This window comes from Cydia splendana, chromosome 7, assembly GCF_910591565.1.
Source record: "Cydia splendana chromosome 7, ilCydSple1.2, whole genome shotgun sequence".
Lineage (NCBI taxonomy): Eukaryota > Metazoa > Arthropoda > Insecta > Lepidoptera > Tortricidae > Cydia > Cydia splendana.
This window is the reverse complement of record NC_085966.1, coordinates 17790625-17810397: the sequence shown is the minus strand read 5'-3', so window position 1 is coordinate 17810397 and position 19773 is coordinate 17790625. Positions and strand designations below refer to the sequence as shown.

The 19773-nt window shown below is 38.0% G+C and overlaps 3 protein-coding genes and 1 long non-coding RNA gene across 4 annotated transcripts in view; 2 read left to right on the top strand and 2 right to left on the bottom strand.

Annotated features, from left to right (window-relative positions):
* Positions 1–19773, top strand: part of LOC134792409 (uncharacterized) — a 729291-nt gene that overhangs the window by 322173 nt on the left and 387345 nt on the right. The window lies entirely within an intron of this gene.
* Positions 3149–4076, bottom strand: LOC134792436 (uncharacterized). The gene is made up of 2 exons (XR_010144420.1): positions 3951–4076; positions 3149–3915 (listed from the first exon to the last, which is right to left on the bottom strand). It is a non-coding gene; the product is annotated as an uncharacterized LOC134792436 (long non-coding RNA).
* Positions 6973–13614, bottom strand: LOC134792405 (dnaJ homolog subfamily C member 8). Its single transcript, XM_063763699.1, has 6 exons — positions 13444–13614; positions 12590–12781; positions 11228–11356; positions 10800–10907; positions 9439–9573; positions 6973–7176 (listed from the first exon to the last, which is right to left on the bottom strand). The coding sequence occupies exons 1-6, from the start codon at positions 13492–13494 to the stop codon at positions 7051–7053; spliced, it is 741 nt and encodes a 246-aa protein (XP_063619769.1). The 5' UTR covers positions 13495–13614; the 3' UTR covers positions 6973–7050.
* On the top strand, positions 17168–19704 carry LOC134792241 (3-oxoacyl-[acyl-carrier-protein] reductase FabG-like). The gene is made up of 2 exons (XM_063763503.1): positions 17168–17318; positions 18778–19704. Exon 2 carries the CDS (start codon positions 18783–18785, stop codon positions 19560–19562), a length of 780 nt encoding a protein of 259 aa, XP_063619573.1. The 5' UTR covers positions 17168–17318; positions 18778–18782; the 3' UTR covers positions 19563–19704.

The following is a 19773-nucleotide window of genomic DNA, read 5'->3' as shown; positions in this document are numbered from 1 at the left end:
GGAAATCAAGAAAAAGTCATTCTCGGATAGATGGCGCACACACCTTTGGCCTATGGTCAGCTAGATGGCGTTGAAGACACCGTTATATATTTAACAATTTTAACACATAGGTATCAGCAAAAAGAATAGATAGTATAGAGGGGTCCTGTCATTGTAAATTTTGTAGTCACTGTAAATTTACTGCCATCTATCGACACACGACTAAAACTCAAAATGAAAACGTATAAAGTTATCAAAAAATGTATATACACCGTTTTTTTTTTGATTTCCGTTAATTTCAAGGGCATACCTGAGCTTAAATCAAGTAACTTTCCCAAAGACACCGATATTCTAATTAACTCCATTTCGAAGATAATCAATATTTTATTTTTTTCCTATAAGGCCTCTACAAGCTTGTACACTTGCCTTAAGGCCGGTTTACATATTGATTAGTGTTTAGAATGAGTTCATACATTTGCTACTAAACTTAAGTAAAATCTCGGTCGATCGATGTTCGAATTGACATTGATATGTCACAGATTTCAATTGTTTGGTTTAGTTAAATGTAATGCCCGTGTTACAACAACGCTATATGCTACATTTAATTACTTTTTAATATTAATTTTTCTGAAAAAAAAAAGCATAAAATTTTTTTTTTTCAAAATTAACTATGCCATTTAGTTTTCTTAAACGTACTTAACCATACCCCGAAGTTAACGGAATTCAATAAAAACACGGTGTATATGGATAAGTAAGCCGAGGATAGGCTAAAGGTGTGTGCGGTATCTATTCGAGGATGACTTTTACTTGAATTCCGAGGCACGTTTTTTCCTTAGACTTTATTCGTCTTATACGAAGTTACATATGTCTTTGGTATCAGTGAATGAACATGGGTCAAAATGATATAAAAATAATAAAATCATTTATCCATATATATACATTTTTATGATAATTTTATACGTTTTCATTTTGAGTTTTAGTCGTGTGTCGATAGATGGCAGTAAATTTACTGTGACTACAAAATTTATTATGACAGGACCCCTCTATACTCTCTATTCTCTTTGCCATTATTCTAATCTTCGAGCAACACCGGCTTCCTAATAGCAATTTGTTAAAGATATGTAAGCACAGACAAGACATCCTCCAGACTGAGCATAGTAGCGCTACCCCCTCTGCCACAAATATACGGTAGTTTTACTCCATTTTCGAGTCAAAGTGTCTTTGTGTGACGCCCGTGTCTTTGAACGGACCAATCAGGGCACGGGACTCGCTCACTTCGTCCCCCGCACCCCAGTATTTATGGCAGCATCGGTTTCATGAAATAATTGCTCTAAACTCCGTCTAGAGGATTCCTAGTCTATGTATGTATGTGACGACGCCGATGACATTCCAGCTCTACTATCAAAGAAGTTTGTAATACAAATACAAAAAAGTTGCTTTTTTCACAATGTTGAAGGATAATAATTCAGCTATATCGCCATAGTTATTCTAAAGTTACGTTCTAAAACGTACCTATTCACTTGGAAGCCAACAGCGAACTTATTGTATTTGTGATAGCAAATTCACAACTGTAGAGTCGGACCGAGAAAAGTCTGCAGCGATTTTGATAGCCCACGCAGTGCGAATGTAATTTTAAACGTCAAAATTCGATGAAATTACGACGTGTAAATAATACTTGCACTGCGTGGGCTATCAAAATCGCTGCAGACTTTTCTTGGTCTAACTCTATCGCCCTTTCAGTTATTTGATTCGACATAAACAAACCATACAATATTATGTTAAGCCTCTTCCGAATATATCTTATTATTATATATTTTATTTGTTATGTTATGGCATGTTTTGAGTGCTTTACTTCCTTTATTTTGAGTAAAAATTGCCGGAAAGGCATTATTATCTATATTTTATATGTATGCATTTGCATGTTTATTTTAATGAATGATCATTATATTTACAAAACTTTTGTAAATATTTATTGAGTTTTTCGCTCGTAGATATACATGCCACTTTCTGTATATTAACCTTTTCGACGCCGTGTCAAACACAAAAGCAGTCACCCGGACGCCACGTAATAACCGAAGTGTCAAAACTGAAATTGAACTTTATGCATATGCACGTAGGTCTATGTTGCTCTGTGGTCTGTGAGTCATTAATCAGTCTTTGGCGTTGAACCTGCGGTGCGGATATATCGGTCACTGGCGTCCAAAAGGTTAAATGAAAAAAAATTACGTTTCTATTGCATTGTATCACTTTAATTAAATTCAAAAGTAGCTTTTGACATACTAAATTAAATCGACGTTTTTACATTAACAATATGGTCGTGCAAAGCTTATATGCTTATCTGTGACAATGTATGATCAATACAAATAAAGAATATGAATATGTATATGATAAAGTTTAATGATGGTGTCATATAATGTTGGCAGTGAAGATTTCCAATAAGGCCCGAATCCTTGAGATAAGATAGCGGAGCAGACACCATGTGCGTTTAGGACACCCGAGAAAAGTAAGAAGAGAAATTTGTGTCCTATAAAATAATACAATTTTAAGCCCAGTTAGTAAAAACTCTAGTCACTTTTGAACCCACTTTACTTTTACTTGTCCAATTTTTTTGTCCAATGTGTATTTTGTCTCACATTTTGCTTATTGAGATAGTGAGACGCAATGACATTGGACCAAGATATTGGGGACAGATGGAATACCACTTATACCACCTTAAGGTCAATGTGGGTAAATAAGACCGAAATATAACATTTTTGATTATAGAAGAACATCATAGGGTAAGAACTCTCCTATTTACATACCTACTTCGCCGACTTGGTATATCATCTGTCCAATGTGCATTGCATCTCACTCTCTCATTAAGCAAAATGTGAGACGGAAATTGGAGCAAAATATTGGACAGATGGAATACCATCCTTAGATACAGGAAGACGCCTGTAGACGGTCTTACATGATAGACGCTCTTCTCCCGCATTGATCGCATAGAAGGATTTTAGATTGGTTGAAGATTAGAGTCCATTTTAATGATGACTACTTAATTCTTTATAAATATTCTTAATGGCGGCGTTCTCATAACCCATCATATCATCAATGGAGCTGGTTTGAAGTTGTAGGTTGAAAAAACGTGAAATCTTGTAAGACCAACTCGTCAAACAAACTTATTTTCAGACTTAAATTCAGGCTAAGAATCGACTCGAATTTGGGTCAAATTATTTTTCATTGTCTTGGTTCTGACCAAACTGACGCGATTTTGTTTTCTGTCTTCATGTCTGTCATGTGAAAAAGTAGTGACTTTTTTTGACAGAAGACAATGTTTATTGAATCACATTCTCGTCATTTAATATCAGAAAAAATAAAAACATCATTTCATCCCATAGAACTACATTGACACTTTTCTGGGGCATAGAACAAGACAGCAAAAATGTTTTGACTCTTACCAGTCCAAACCTGAACAGGGGCATTCCATGAGAATGTCGCTTACGTAACGCTTTTTCCTTGTAAGGCAGCTACCTCATAAAATCCGTAAAGCTTGAGAATCTGCTAATGTATTAGCCAAGTCATGAAATAATACCAGACCCAATATTAGTGTTGGTAGGAACTCGAGTACTTTCAGTCTGAATTTGGAGAACAGCTCGTTTTTAGGAGACTCTGCGCTTAAAAAACTTTCCATCTGGTTTATAATAAAGTATTTGGCGGCGATTCGGTACCTGAAAACTATTGGGATGCCCACCGGAGAGACTATGATTTTCAACTAAACGAACAAGTGATCCGTGAAATAGGAGAACATGCAACCACGGAATTAAACCGGGTGCTAGCGAGTATATCTCGCTAGATGAGAACAGTAATCCTATTAATATTGAATACAAGCACAAATATTTCTCGCGTAGTGGCGGCCGTCGAAATGTTACGGTCGACCTATTATCTGCCGACCAGACGCTATTCGTCAAAACATTTTTGGAAGCAAATGTCACAGGTACCTACGGCGTCGAGAATCGCATACGGACTTCGGTGACTACATACAGAAAAAAAAAGAACGTCCAATTACTTCTGCTGTGGTGTTGCAATGAATTCTAGTGTGTACAATATTCACTGTTTACATGTCCACCCGACAACAACGACTACCAAACCGGGAATAAAACGCCCCATAAGCAATGAAGAAGAAGATATCAGCGAAAGTATTTACCTATTGTATCGGAACCTTACCAAGGCATTTGATAATTTTTTTGGGTCCTCGAGCTTTACTTTACTAGTACTATAGTTTTAAAATAAAAATAAATATATAAACACATTGTTTTATTTTTATCCTTAAAATATATGAAATCACCCTCCAAATACAAAAAGAATTGTTCCTATATATACGCTAATTATTTTTTTATAAATCTTACAATTTCACCGAAAAACGCCGGCGAACCACAGATGACGCTTTAAAAAACACGCGGCGTACTTGGTTGGGTACAAGAGCATCACGAGTGGAGCTCGTGATCGACTGTCGGAGTGCGACATTGGATTATAACGTCGGCGTGCAAAGTGTTAATCACTGAAAGTTATTTAGCTAGCCGCGTCCGGCTTACAAACACGTTGTCAAACGAAATTTGGAAACGAGGGAAGCTGGAAATGGAACGCACGCTCGCCCAGATAAAACGCCACAAGCCAGCGCCGACCATTAATTTCCATCAACAACAGCAACAACCTTTGGAGACGTGGTTCAAGCAGCAACAACAATCGGCGCAGCTCCCGCATCAATCCGAGTCACAGATTGATAATTCAGCATACAATTACAACGATTATAATCCCGTACAACCCGATCCGGCCGCACAGATGCATTATGAACAGGAACGACCCGATCCGGCCGCACAGATGCATTATGAACAGGAACGACCCGATCCGGCCGCACAGATGCATTATGAACAGGAACGGCCCGATCAAGCCGCACACATGCATTATGAACAGGAACGACCCGATCCGACCGCACAGATGCATTATGAACAGGAACGACCCGATCCGGCCGCACAGATGCATTATGAACAGGAACGACCCGATCCGGCCGCACAGATGCATTATGAACAGGAACGGCCCGATCAAGCCGCACACATGCATTATGAACAGGAACGACCCGATCCGACCGCACAGATGCATTATGAACAGGAACGACCCGATCCGGCCGCGCACATGCTTTATGAAGAGGAACAACCCGATCCGGCCGCGCACATGCCCTCTGAACCAGAACACGTCCAGTCACAACCGTTTACTGAACATCAACCGCCGACACCGTACATCCCCCAACCGCGTATAACGAGTGACTCGGGTATACCCGCCGAACTACTAGAGTTCATAGAGCCACAATCAAAAACAGGCACTCGTCACTATACACCCTCGCTAATATCGCCCCTCAAAGCTCCCACGCTGCCGTCTGCAGACAGCTCGCGAGCGGAACCCCAGCAGTAGAGCCAGCGCGCCCCGACAATGAGAGCAAAGGCAGTTCTAGCAGCTCCGGTAGCAGCAGCAGCTCCGGTAGCAGCAGCTGCTCCGAGGGCGAGGAAGAGTTTCCCTTCAATTTTCAAATGAAACTAAATGCAAAGCGCCAAATGGTTTGCTTCGAAACACCGTTTGAGATGTTTAAGAAGCACTGTGGCAATTTCACGCATACTCGTACACAGGAAGTGCAAACTGACATTAATTCCGTCTTCTTCGACAAATTAATGGATATTTGGACTGCCTTATGGAATAACGAACTAAGTAGTTCGTTATTCCATAACGCAGTCCATTTGTAAGTTAGTCTGTCCATTAGACCCAACGCAATCGAGCAACGAGGTGACAAACCCTCCAGGGTCAGGGTCAAAAATTTAAAAATGTTGTGTGTGTTTTAACTCTTGTAATGTAGTAGTTAAAGAATGTCATGTTATATTGAACTTATATTTGTATTGTGTATAATTTTATCAGTTAACAAATGCTACGTCATTTTTTAAAATAGGTTTTTCCTAAATAACAGTAAAGAAATTAGGCGTTATTGTATTATTTGTGTACCTAATCCACAAATTATCTTTATGTATAATTTGTGGATTTGCATTTCAAAACTGTTTGTAAAAAAATCGAGAGTTCTCTGAAAAGGACTCAAGTCTCTATCAAGCTGAAAAGAACTCGAGTTTAGAATTAATTAAAAGAGTCTGAAAAACTAAGTCGAGTCTTGAAGCAGAGGACTCAAAGGACTCGAGTCTTACCTACCCAACACTACCCAATATAGGTTCCTCAGCATTTTCAGAAGTATTAAAATACTGGCGTTACGTACACAGACTACCCAGACACCGTTTTATGAAGCGTTTACAAAGAACAGGAGGTCACCACGCATAGGTGCAATTTCACTTGGAAAATACTACGAATTGGTCAGCAACACCGAGTTATATTTCACACCATTTTATACTATAATAGCCCAGATACACCCCCAAAGCAAGATTTTGTTCATATTTTTATGGGCTCATTTAGACGATGCGAGAACTCGCATGCGAGTTTCATTTCATTGCGGTTTTTGAACGGTCGGTTGAATGGGACGTAACCAACAGTCCGCAATGTAACTAAAATCGCATGCAAGTTCGCGCGCCGTCTAAATCAGCCCTAATTTAAACGAGTACCGTAGACCGGGGTTACTTTGATAGATTTAAAACGGCTATAGAATTACCATTATTTATTATTTACTGAAAATGTTCCTGTAACTAGTTAGATTACTATATATTCATATTCACCTACTGTAAAAAAATACGCATAAATATATATTATGGCTTTAAAACTAGAATTTTAAAGTCGCCCCTGCATTTGAAAGTCACCCCGGTCAATGGTACTGATCGTAATTGTGGGCGCCACTTTAATAAGTGGTCGCGTTCCCATACAAAGTTTGTACGAGAGTGCTTATGTGTGGTGACCTCGACTGCCTTATTTATTTAACAGTTTAAATCAGGCAACAATGCAGGCTTATGTGCTCCGTCTGTGCGTAAGGGGCATTCTAGTGGAATGCCCCATCAAACTTCACACGACCACTAAAACTAGAGTAAAACTAACGTATTGCAATACGGCTGCAAGTTATCTGCTCTCCGGCTTGGGCTTGGGCGGCTTGAAGTTCATCATGTTTTTCTTCTTCTTCTTCTTCTCCCCGCCGCTGCCGGACTGGAAGGTCTTCCAGCTGTCCACGCGGTTTTGTCGAGATTCCTGCAATGTGAAACATGAAGTATTTAAACTGGATCTGGCATGAGTGATGGGGTCAACTGACAGAACGGGACAGTCTTATGTATCTTTCAGTAGGAGTAGCAGCGAAAGCGCTATTATTGTTTGTCCTTGTCACAGTCTCACTTTTTTTTATTCCCCACCGTAAATTGAGTAATTTTAGCTACTTACTTGCTACTTTTAGCTACTTACTAACTTAGCTAGAGGCAGCCTTAGCGATAGGTACACCTCTGTCCTTTGGCGAGTCATAATGAGTCTGGAGTTCGATAGCCCACTTGCAGTCTTCTCCCAGACTTACCTAGGTCCCTTGGCGATAGGTTCATAGACTGTCCCTTGGTTTTTTTATATTGTGAGTTGTCACGCTCAACAATGACAACTACCCGCTCTTTTAAAGAAGAAGTTACACCTACCCGACATTATTTTTCTAAAGTACCCTACGTATAAAAATGGGACTGTACGAAATAAGTAAGGAGGCAAACGACGAATCATCTAAAGAAGGTAGTAACAATACAACTTGAAGACAAAGTAGCAACAGAAGTATCCACAGTGACACCAATGCAGTTGATGTATGCTATTCGGACCAGCTTCACTCCAGGGGGAGGGTTCCGTCGAACCCCCTCTCAGGCAGTAACTGTAAGATAGTGCCAACTTGGCGAAACTGAAGGAGACATCGTTCTACACAAGTCCTGTCCTGGTACTCTCTCTTCAGACATACGTGTGCCAGAGGGAGACACTATAGCAATGCTGATCCTGGTACTCCCACGGGACGTCATCGAGCACCAGAGGGAGAGAATGTAACAATACTGATCCTGGTACTCTCACGGGACGTTACCGAGTCCCAGAGGGGGATAATGTAACAATACTAATTCTCACGGCGCGCGGGCTCGAATACTTTCTCGCTCGCACAGTACTGCGTCACACCGGCCAGCCACCGAGGAGCACCGAGCGCGCACGACGATCGCCGACCGGACGGAATAAAAGCTGCAGTCCGCGCCGCATCAGGACTTAGCTAGCGACTGCCTTAGCGATAGGTACACCTAGGGAGGTCAGGGAGAAGACTGCAAGCGGCTATCGAACTCCCGACCCATTGAGACTAGCCACAGGACAGAGGTGTACCTATCGCTAAGGCAGTCGCTAGCTAAGTCCTGATGCGGCGCGGACTGCGGCTTTTATTCCGTCCGGTCGGCGATCGTCGTGCGCGCTCGGTGCTCCTCGGTGGCTGGCCGGTGTGACGCAGTACTGTGCGAGCGAGAAAGTATTCGAGCCCGCGCGCCGTGAGAATTAATATTGTTACAGTATGTATTATGGTGGGCAACAAATAAATTCGACCAATCGTAGTGTCGCATTGCGTATGTTTTGTCCCTCACGGAGGCACGCGTACACCACTTCTATAAGATCCTACCTTCTATGATTATGAAACAAGTCAATATCCACTTACACAGAATGTGCCGCTGTACATTATCCATCAGATATATCGGTGAGGTCAAGGCGCTTACAAATATCTGGACACGCCTCTATTGCCAAGGCGTTAGAGTGCGTGTTCAGATATTGTGAACACCTTGGCCGCTCCGATATATGGCGATTGTACAAACAAGCGAAAGAACACACAACAGCAGTCATGTGCATTCAGCATCAAAAGTGGCGGAGGAAACAAGGCGCCAAAAGATTATCCTTAAAAATTTGTCACGATTATTGCACAAAAGCTGTTAACATGAAAATTGCTTCATAAAATGAGTAGGTACTTTTATTTTTGATCGAACTAGTCGATATTTTTGTCATAACTAAAAGTAATAATTCAAAATCATTGATATCCGCGATCCCGGGCACGCACGGCCGTCCGCTCAATGCCCAGCGAGCTGCGTTCGAAGGAGGACCTGAATTCACGGCGCCTTAGCCTGTCGTCTACCCAGGCCGGAGATCTCCGGCCAATTGTTCGTTGGCCTTTTCTCCCGCTCCCCACACGCGTCGGCAACCTCAGATTTGTTGCGCCCGATTTTTTTTGCACCCGAGATAATTAGCAGGTGAAAAGCAGCTTCAATTTCATTTACAAAAAACTGCTTTTCGATTGGGGTTAAAATGGCCGGAGATCTCCGTCCGTAACAAATACGGGGTACAGAATAATTGACGGAGATCCCCGGCCGGGGAAGATAGAGGGGTGCTTTTTTTGACATCTTGGTAGACAACAGGTTAATATAATCTTGTCTGTGCTTTCATCTACGATTTTTTGTTATGGATAAAAAAAAATACCTCAAAGTTCTTAGCCCACTCCTTTTCCATGGAAAGTTGTTCCTCCTGTTCTATTTCCGCTTCCCGCTTCCGTTTCCGCTCCTCCTGGTCGCGCGTTTCTAAGTGCTGCCTCTTGCGCTCCATGTCCGCGAACAACTGGAAAACGAAACGTCAAAACTAGTAAATACAGACATTACTTTCTATATATGGAGCATTCCACGGGCTGTCCCGTACAAACGCATTTTATTTCCTGTCTTGCGACTTTTTTCTGCATTTAAAACAGGCGATTATTTTTCTAATTTTCTGTGCATATTTTTGACCATTTGTTATAGAAAAGGAAACTCTTATACCTGCAAATCTTCAGAAAGTTCTCGTTTGTACGGGACAAACGGTAGAAAATTTCATGAAACGCTCCATATCATCATTTTAGCATTCAGTCGCCCATTGCTGAGCATAGGCCTCTCTTCGTGTACGCCACTTATCCCGGTCATGGGCAAGTCTCATCTAAAAGTGCCCTGCGATTTTTCGAACGTCGTCCACCCAACGAGCCATCGGACGCCAGGCGTTTCTTTCATCCGAATATTTTCTATACCTACACGGTGGCTAAAAAATGACTGCATTCGCGTTGGCAGGGAGGTTATGGGATTATACTGAGCAACTTTTACTATGGAACCAACGCCGAAAGCGCGAAAAAAAAATTTACCCTCATAGATAATGGACCAGACAAAATGTGTGAAACAGCCAAATTTTTTTTTCGCAATTTCGGGTTTGATGCCATAGTAAACTTTGCTCAGTATAATCCCGAAATCTCCCTAGCAACGGGAATGCAGTTATTTTTTAGCCATCCTGTATAATATTAATTAGCAACAAACTAGAATACAGATGTAGCGCATACCTAATTGTTTTCCATCGTATTTTCTCTGAAACGTTCGTATTTGTCATGCTCGCTACATGCTTCAGTCAACCTCAGTACTTTTTGTATCGGGACTAACTGAAGTAGCGAGACACGTTCGGTCATTTCCGTGAAAATACGATGGAAAATAATTATTCTCTTCATCTGTAAGGGCCACTTGCACCATTCCACTAACCCGGGGTAAACGGTTAAACCAGGATTTACCATGGTTACTAGTACAATTTCACACTGGGTTACCGGTTTTACCTGGGTAAATGCGATTGACCAATCACAACTTTTATTTTAATAGCGGGAAATTGTGTATTACTAACATTTAACATGCAGAGCTGCGGATTTATGGATATGTGTCACTGTCAGATTAAGTGTCAGTCATATGAACCGTTTTTCAAATGCAAAAATGTACTAAGAGCTTTTCATTTGAGATACATCTAATTGGTTTAGCAGGGTAGCATAGTGATATAGTATATACCTTCATAGTCATAACATAAACTGCATGTTTGAACTTGACAGGATCATCCTCGGGTATGCCCTCAGCTTGCCGAGACTCCTTTCTCTGTTTTTTCTTCTTTTGCTCTATCTGAAAATGTGGAAAGAACAATGGTTAATGTTTTATTAATTTTTAAACCAAATTATAGCCTTCATTCGTTATTACTCTTAATAATCAATAAGCAACAGAAAAAAAAACTTTCACCATAAAAAAATTCATGAATAGTTTTTAGATCTCAACATAATATTTAAGTATTATAATATTTATAATGCCACTTCACTCTCTAAGTTTAGGTCGAATTGACTTCTACAGGAGTATTTCCTGCAAAGAGCCGCTATGTTGACACATTAGAATTATATTTTTTATCTAATGTCTCCGAGTCTCGTAAGCATTTATAGTTCAAATCTCACCATATGTTCAGTGCGTTCCTTAGCCTCCTGATAGATATCCAAACACTTCTTTCTGGTGTCATCATTCTCCAGGGTTTTCCACGCTCTGTTTACTATCTCAAATGCCTGTTGTGCCCGTTCCGAATCATCCTGCAATGAGACACAATCCTCTAGTTAATTCATATTCTATTTTATGCATATTTTGGTATGACCAGTAATTGACATGAGAAACTAGGCCTGATAGACGCCAGCTTTCTCTCATGTTCATTATTTAGTCCAGTTTCCTTACGAAATACGACTAGTTAATGTTCCGTACAGAAGTTGGAAAGATATTGGTATTGTTGACAAAATATAATTTGCACCGTTTTATTTTATTATTATATTACGTACCATACTAGCGATGGTTCTAACCCGCACAGGGTTTGACAGTTGTACACCATAATTATAGACAAGCAACACTCTCCCTAACATAATTTTAAACAATAACAATAAATTAATTTTTGTTCCGAGCAAAAATGTGTATGCACATTGTAAATTTAGCAAATGTGATTTCAGGAAGTCAAATGTTTACAAGATGTTTGCTTCATACAAGAAAGATCTAATGAACAAAAACTAACCCAATGCAGTTACAATAAATAATTTGTGACATGATAATTAAGTCCACACTAATCTGCACTGACACACAATATATTCTGGTTATATTTTAAATGGTTAACATTGTAACCTAAAAGTATTGTTTCAGTGCCATTTAAAAATGTAAAAAAAAAACCCTTTTTAAAATAATTAAGTACCTAAGTACCAAGTTTGGTTGACAAAAAAGGTTACACAGACTTATCCCTTCAAGAGGCATACATTTGTTGTTGGAATGATAACTATTTGTCAATTCATTAAATATAAAATTGGATTGACTAAATTGACCGTTCCCTGGCATCTTGCCTTAGTGTGGGTTATGTATCCTTAAACTAACTCCGTGGAATTCTCCTAACACTTCACTCGCTCTGGCATCAGTCCCATTTTTTCAATCCTTACCTAAATTCTGGAGCTTCGGGTCGCCACCAATTGTTATCCAATCCATCTGTGGATAAAAACGAAATGTTGACGGCTGTAACCGCCTAAACTGAGCAAATCCAATCCCGTGCAACGAGTTTTACACTAAACACAGTACATTTACAAATCAACCATTCATAAGATGATAAAAATAGAAAAATATTCAAGTCCTCTGCTTAATCCTGATATTATGCTAATGTGTTTCATAGTAATTGCTTTTTCAACTTAGTAAATATCTATAAAAAAGTCTGCTGAAACCTATTGAAATGAATTACAACCTGACAACATAAATGGTCTGCTCAAACTTAGATTTAAAAGTAAAAACAGATAACTAACCATGTTTTTGTCCGGATGGACGAGGATGGACAGCCTGCGGTACTTCTTCTTGATCTCATCGAGCGATGTGTCAGGTTCAAGCTGCAACACTTCAAAAGGGTTCAGATTGAAATACGTGGAGCCAGGGCGAAGTAGCCTCTCGATCTGTTGTTTTGGTGTCAACACTGAGTCTCTCTTCTCTATCTCCTTCACCTGAAAGTAAAAGGTTTTTTTTATTTATATTTGATTCCAGAATAAATGCCAGACGATGTAGTCTCGGCTGACAATCTCAACCAGTTCCAAAATAATATAGTCAAGAACATGAACATGACTACGTGGGCCATACTGAAAGTTTCTGGATTCTGATATATGAGACGACTTATTTTTTCTAAGTGGCCAGTCCAGGAATTTTCAGTATGACCTAAGTACTACTCAAAATGGCATTATTTTGAAGATTGCTGGATACTGGTTACATCAATTGTTATAGATAACTGCCTGCCTTAGTTAGGCCAAGATAAGTCTGCAACGATTTTGTTAGCACACGCAGTGCAAGTGTATTTCAAACGTCAAACTTCTATGAAATTATGATGTTTAAATAACACTTGCAGTGCATATGCTATGAAAATCGTTGCAAACCTTTCTTGGTCTAACTCTAGTTCTTATTGCCCGCTGTCCAATGAGTCTATATATTTAGGTACTGCCCAAAAAAAATGATCAAAGCAAAATTAAGTTGTTCAAATGTACATGAATGAACCATTGGAACACTGAAAACCATTAACTCACTGTAAATAATATAAAAAGAAGAAATGGATAATAAACTGATACGTAACGAAATAACCTAAAGTATAGCAAACCAAGTAGATAACAGAACTAACCTCGGAATAAAATTCATCAAAAGACTCCACAGGGCCAGGGTGAGCTGACATCTTGACTTATTATAATGCGCTTATCACTACGAAAATATCTAAACTTTGTTAACAGCGTATTTCATTAACACATTGTGTAACATTAAATGAGAAATATGACTGTTGAATGTTGAATTGAATCACTGGCTTGATTATTACAAGATTCTCGTCGCGTCAATTTTTCACGCACGGACAATGAGAATGTTGTGACATGCTAGAGATACACATGCGTTCAGAAGCGAGACCTATATTACATATCTCTTTCGTTTGCAAGTCACAAGAAAGAGAGCAAAGATATACAGACCCACGTTCACTTACGTGGTGATCTAGCTTTATTGAATCCATAGACAACTATACTTCATGCCACAGACAAAATATTTTGGCGAGTTTAATGATAAAGCAACCTCTTCACGATCCGACATGGCGTTTATAAATATTTGTCATGTTGGAAATGTGTAATTTATTATGCTCGTAGGAATCAGTAATCACAGTAGTGTATTTTCATATTCTTTATCCTCTGCGAAAATTCTCAGGTAAGTTTTTTATAAATTAGATTTCTGGAATGAGAATAACCGCGTAAAGCTTAACACAGATGGTCCTACAATCATATAAATAAAAAGTGCTAGTCGTACTCGCCCACCAAGGGTTCCGTACAAATTTAATGTAATTTGTATATTTTATTTATTTATAGTTTTAGATTTCCCTGTACTTATAGTGTAAGACGATATTACTTGCCAAATTTCATTTCTAGGTTAACGGGAAGTACCTTTTTGCTTAATACATAATTACCGGTACCATCTTAATTGAACTTTATAAAACAGAGCCCTGCCTTTGGTGTCACCATTTTTAAAAGCTTGTAGCACGTTTTTTGATCCATCTTTAGATAGTTTCGGTAATCTTCTGGATATATTATATTTTGAATTATTTCAATAAATTGACACGGCTTAACTGATTTCTCTTTAGAAGCCACTCCTTACACCACACTTTACGGTTCTATTGATTTTTACTTGCTTTGTCTTTCTTGCGCTTTATAATTAAAAACAATAAGGTTAATAGTGCAGCGTCAACATCAAGCACAGCTGCCGACGGTGCCACGGCTACACAACTGAGAGTTTTTGCAGGTTTACCGCTGCCGTGTGTGTGCTCCACCCAGCTAGGGTTTACCTGTGCAGTTTAACCCTTAATCAAACGGAACACTTTTTATGAGATTTTTGAAACCTAGGAATGGTTTTTAGCTAATTTGGGTGCGTAGATTACGAAAAAATATATTTAAAAAAATTAAGTGGGGGGAAAGGGGGTTTTGCAGTGGGGAATAATTTCCCGTTATCCGTTACGGAATAGCAAAATGTTGAATGAAGTGGGAAATAGTTTCCCATTGTCCGATACGGTTACGAACTTTTTACTAGTTAGTAGCTCCCCCGGCTTTGCTTGGAATTCAAGTATGATTTTTTAACGTTATCTTCCAAAATCAAAGAAATAAATAAAAGAAAAAAGAAAACAAAAAGAAGGCACAGATTTTTTTGTGTAACAGACAAACGGGCATATATTTTTATATTGGAAGCAAATTAAAATTTAGGTGGAGAACAAACACTGGGAAATAATTTCCCACTTACTAAAACCTTAAAATCTTGGCTAAATCATATCGTTATCACAATTCTTTTCAAGCAAAACATAGGAAAAATAAGTCTAGTATATGATAGTGTTCAGTGTATGCACTTACCAGATTTTTTTTCGCACTTAAAACACTAAAAAAACTGTTGTTATTGCAAAAAAAATCACGACAACTGACATTGACTTTGACGTATGGTCACAAATGGCGGCCATTAGAAAAATGTTGCCATTTTTCAAATTCAAAATGTTGCCACGATTTTAAATATATATGAATGCCACCGAAAACTAAGTTGTTTCAGTGCGAAATATGTGGAAATTGATACACTCGCGAAAATCGCAAAAAAGGAAGTTTATGGCGAAATTTCCATTAAATGAAGACCGATAAGTATTGCTTTAGATACTTTTAGCCTTATTTTGGTGTAGCAGGCTATAAACACATCGAAAATTAAATATTTCATATCCACTTTCATTGTGAACTAGGGATGTACTACAAGTATCGATACGAAGTATCGATATCGACTGCAGCCTAATTTTTTATCAATGTAAATAGTAAATAAAATAAAATGAGTGAATTTCCTGGTAACTTGCATACAACATGACTATAATTATTTCTCCGAATATTTTTAGTGGAAAATTATCTATCATCTGTGTATTAATGGAATGGACATTATATTATATATTTTTGGAATCTAGTAATAGGGGATATTACTGCAATGTTCTGCCGCCAGAGTGTAGCACTACCGACTCTAGAAAATTCATAGACTAACTTATACATACTCAGCCTTAAACTGTTTTTTGACAAATTTTCACAGACTATAAATTATGACATTGATGCATCAAGGCGGTTTGTTAACAAGGGCCTACTGGTAAACGCGAAAATCGAAATTTAGTTATCTGCCTCTTTATCGCTCGAATATGCAAGAGTGATAGAGAGGTTAGATAACGAAATTTCAATTTTCTTGTTTCGCGGTAGACCCCCAGATTGTGACAGATAGTGATAGTGGCGCTACCTACGCAGAGTTTTGCGTAATATTCCCTATTATTTAAGATTTTAACCTAAAATATAAGAAAATGTATGTGTGTCTGTTTTAATTATTAAATGTTTTCAGATGCAGGCAGTGGGTCAAATAAGTTGTAAAGGAAGACTTAATTTTATTATTCAAGAATATAATATATAAAAAAAAAATTTAATCAGGTGAACACACATTTTCCTCTGTTACCTGTGGACCGTCGAACCGTCGGGATGTATTTTAAATTAATTATATTAAATTATTAAATAAAATCATTTTACATATTTTTATTTTAACAAATAAAAGTCGTGCTCACATTTAAGTCCAACCATGTATTAGTCCACTCAAAGAACACTATATATAACATACGACTTAAATGTGGACTCGATTCTAACCTGATTTCGAGTACGAAATTTGTTGACAGGGTCCCATGTTTCAACCCTCCCCAATTTATCGATATCGATAAAATTCGCAAGCGTGTAGCATACTACACTATTTAAGTATGTTATGTTGGTACTATTGTTCTTTGACAGTTCTTTGTCATACATGTTGGTAATGATTGGATAACCAAACATATACACAGACCAATCAAGTCGCTAGTATGGAAGTCCCGTCTCTTAAAACGTAGTGATTATATTCTCTTTGGTTCGATCCGTCCAAATAGATGAATATAATAAGCCCTTACCCCTCGTATGCTGCCTATAAAATATGATCATTCAAAAAACAGATCTTTATATAAAATAATAGATTTATAGACGGTCAAGCAAATCTTGTCAGTAAAAAAAGGCGCGAAGTTCAAATTTTCTATGGGACGATATCCCTTCGCGCCTACATTTTTCAAATTTGCCGCCTTTTTCTACTGACAAGATCTGCTTGACTAAGTATAAATTCCCACGCACGGATCCGTGTCTAAAGGGGAAGCGCAATGTTGGAGGAAGAAAAGGATCATGAACAGCTAATAATCCTAAAAAAACGTATACTTTGTCTATGTAAATTGTGTATACTGCGATTGGCTATTTGGTTTTTTTTTGGTCTGGCATTGCCGGCCAATACTGTCAAGTGTCAAGGTAACGTCAAAAAAAGTAAAATAACAAATACCTACTTCGAAAATAGTTTGAATTTCTTACTGATTGGAATTAGAAAACACTGATCTACCTTTAATACACTAATCACTCTTAGAATAACCCGATTTTACTGAACATACTGATATAACTGCTAAAGCGGGTGAGTTACCTTATTTACATGCTTGCTTTACTTCCTAACCTTTTTAAAGTATTATACCAGATTCATTAGAACTTCTCTCTCATAGTCTATCTATCCAATAGAGTCTATCGTCTCTCACATGATAGTCAACAGTTCAACACAAATCATAACAAGGTAATAATTTTGTATTTATTTCCTACACTTGCAATACTTGCATGTTGTTATTGGAAACTACATAGGTGTTTGGAAGGCTTTTATTTAGTTTTCTTGGTTTTATACGTAAGTACCTATGTGTACACAATTACAAGTAAATTATGTAAAATCTCAGACACTATTGTATTAAGTCACTGTTTACATTCCTATTTTGTTACTACATCTTTCAGTACTTAATTAGTAATACAATTTTTAAATGTTTTATTTACAATTTATGATTTATGAAGTTATAAGAACTTTAATTGAAATAGTATAAAGTATAAATTCAGCAAGTATAAATTATAAAGCAGGTAAGTACTGATGTAAATGGATCACAACATGGAAGAAATTTAAATTACATCCCGAAATAGAATAATAATTTTAATTATTGTATATTTTGGTAAGGTCTGTTCGGAAAAAGAAAAGTTGTGGAATGTACAACAGACTTTCCGCACAGAGTCTAGGTAATAAACTAAAAAGAGAGTTTAAAGAAGATTTTAAGTCTTGCTTAACTAATGTAGTGCCAACAAGCTTTATTAATAAAAAGTTAACGGGTGGTTATTGGTTGTCTACGTTTCTTTCTACTGATCTTATATTTGTATGTAACATATCTTTATTCTGTTGTGGGTCTTTGTGTTTCACAATCTTCATCTTTGCCTCGATGTTATAGGGTCGTTGGGCTAGTTTCTGGCCAGCTCTAGTTTTTGTTCATTTGATGGAGTACAACTAATATCATTGTTGCGCTTATCAAATCTGATGTGTGCAATTTTCATCAAATGAATTAATACTTATATTTTACTTTAGCATTGAATTGGTATAAGTGCCAATTATAATTTTGATATCATCATAATATTATGGCTACTGCTATAAATAACATGTATTGTATAATTACTATAAAAGATAACTGAATAAAACAAGATTCAAAATATTGAAAGACTGCTTACAAAAGTTATGGTGCTTATTTTTTTTATATTGTATTATTACCAATATAACTTTACTGTACATCCGGTGCTCCATTACGTCACATAATAAGCACATTACGTAACTACGTCGAAAATTTTAAGGGCCATAATATATGTACTGTAAAACGTTCTACGATACACATGCGAAATGCCAATGCAAAAACTCGCAATCTGGCCCAAACGTGACGTGCCAATAATCTACCACCGCCGCGCGCCGTCACATACCATTCTTGAAATTTACATAAATTAGCATTCATTTACAACTGACGTAAATTACTAGATCTGTCTGACGAATACCTAAATAATACGGATTCTTCTTTTACTAGGCAAAATGTTCACCGATAAAGTTGTCCTGGTCACTGGCGCCAGTTCAGGGATCGGCGCCGAAACTGCCGTGGAGTTTGCCAAATTAAATGCATCCCTAGTAATAACTGGAAGGAACCATGAGAATCTCTCTAAAATTGCCAAACAATGCGATGAGAATTCACCAGCTAAACAACAACCTCTCATAGTGGTTGCTGATATGAACAATGAAAATGATGTCAAGAAAATTATAGACGAAACTATTAAAAAGTTCCAGAAACTTGATGTTCTTGTGAATAATGCTGGCGTGTTAGAATCGGGGACAATAGAGACAACTTCGTTGGCGCAATATGACAGAGTCATGAACACGAACGTCCGCTCACCATATCATCTCACGACGTTAGCGGTGCCATATCTTTTGCAAACTAAAGGGAACATCGTGAACGTATCGAGCGTGACGGGTTTACGATCTTTCCCGAACGTGCTTGCCTACTGCATGTCGAAATCTGCTTTGGACCAGTTCACAAGATGTGTAGCTCTCGAACTAGCACCAAAAGGAGTCAGAGTTAATGCTGTTAACCCTGGAGTGATAACAACTGGTTTGCATAAGAAAGGAGAGGGCAGCATGAATGATGAGCAATATGAAGCGTTTATAAAGAAGTGCGCTGAAACGCACGCTTTGGGACGACCTGGAGATGCGAAGGAAGTGGCGTCAGTTATTATATTCTTGGCTAGTGAGGGTGCTAGTAACATTACTGGAGCAACTCTACCCGTTGATGGAGGACGCCATGCTATGTGTCCTCGTTAATTATAACAGATAAAGTTGTGATATCAACTTTCAAGTTCATTGTGATTGATAGAGCTTATGGAAACATAATTAGTCAGCATTATAAGTATCAAACAAGCTAATTTAAAAAGTATAATGTATTTTTTTCCGATCGTTGTTTAAGTTTAAGGTGTTGGTTTTCCGATAAATTATATTTTAGATATTTTTAAAGATTTTAAATAAAACACTGAAA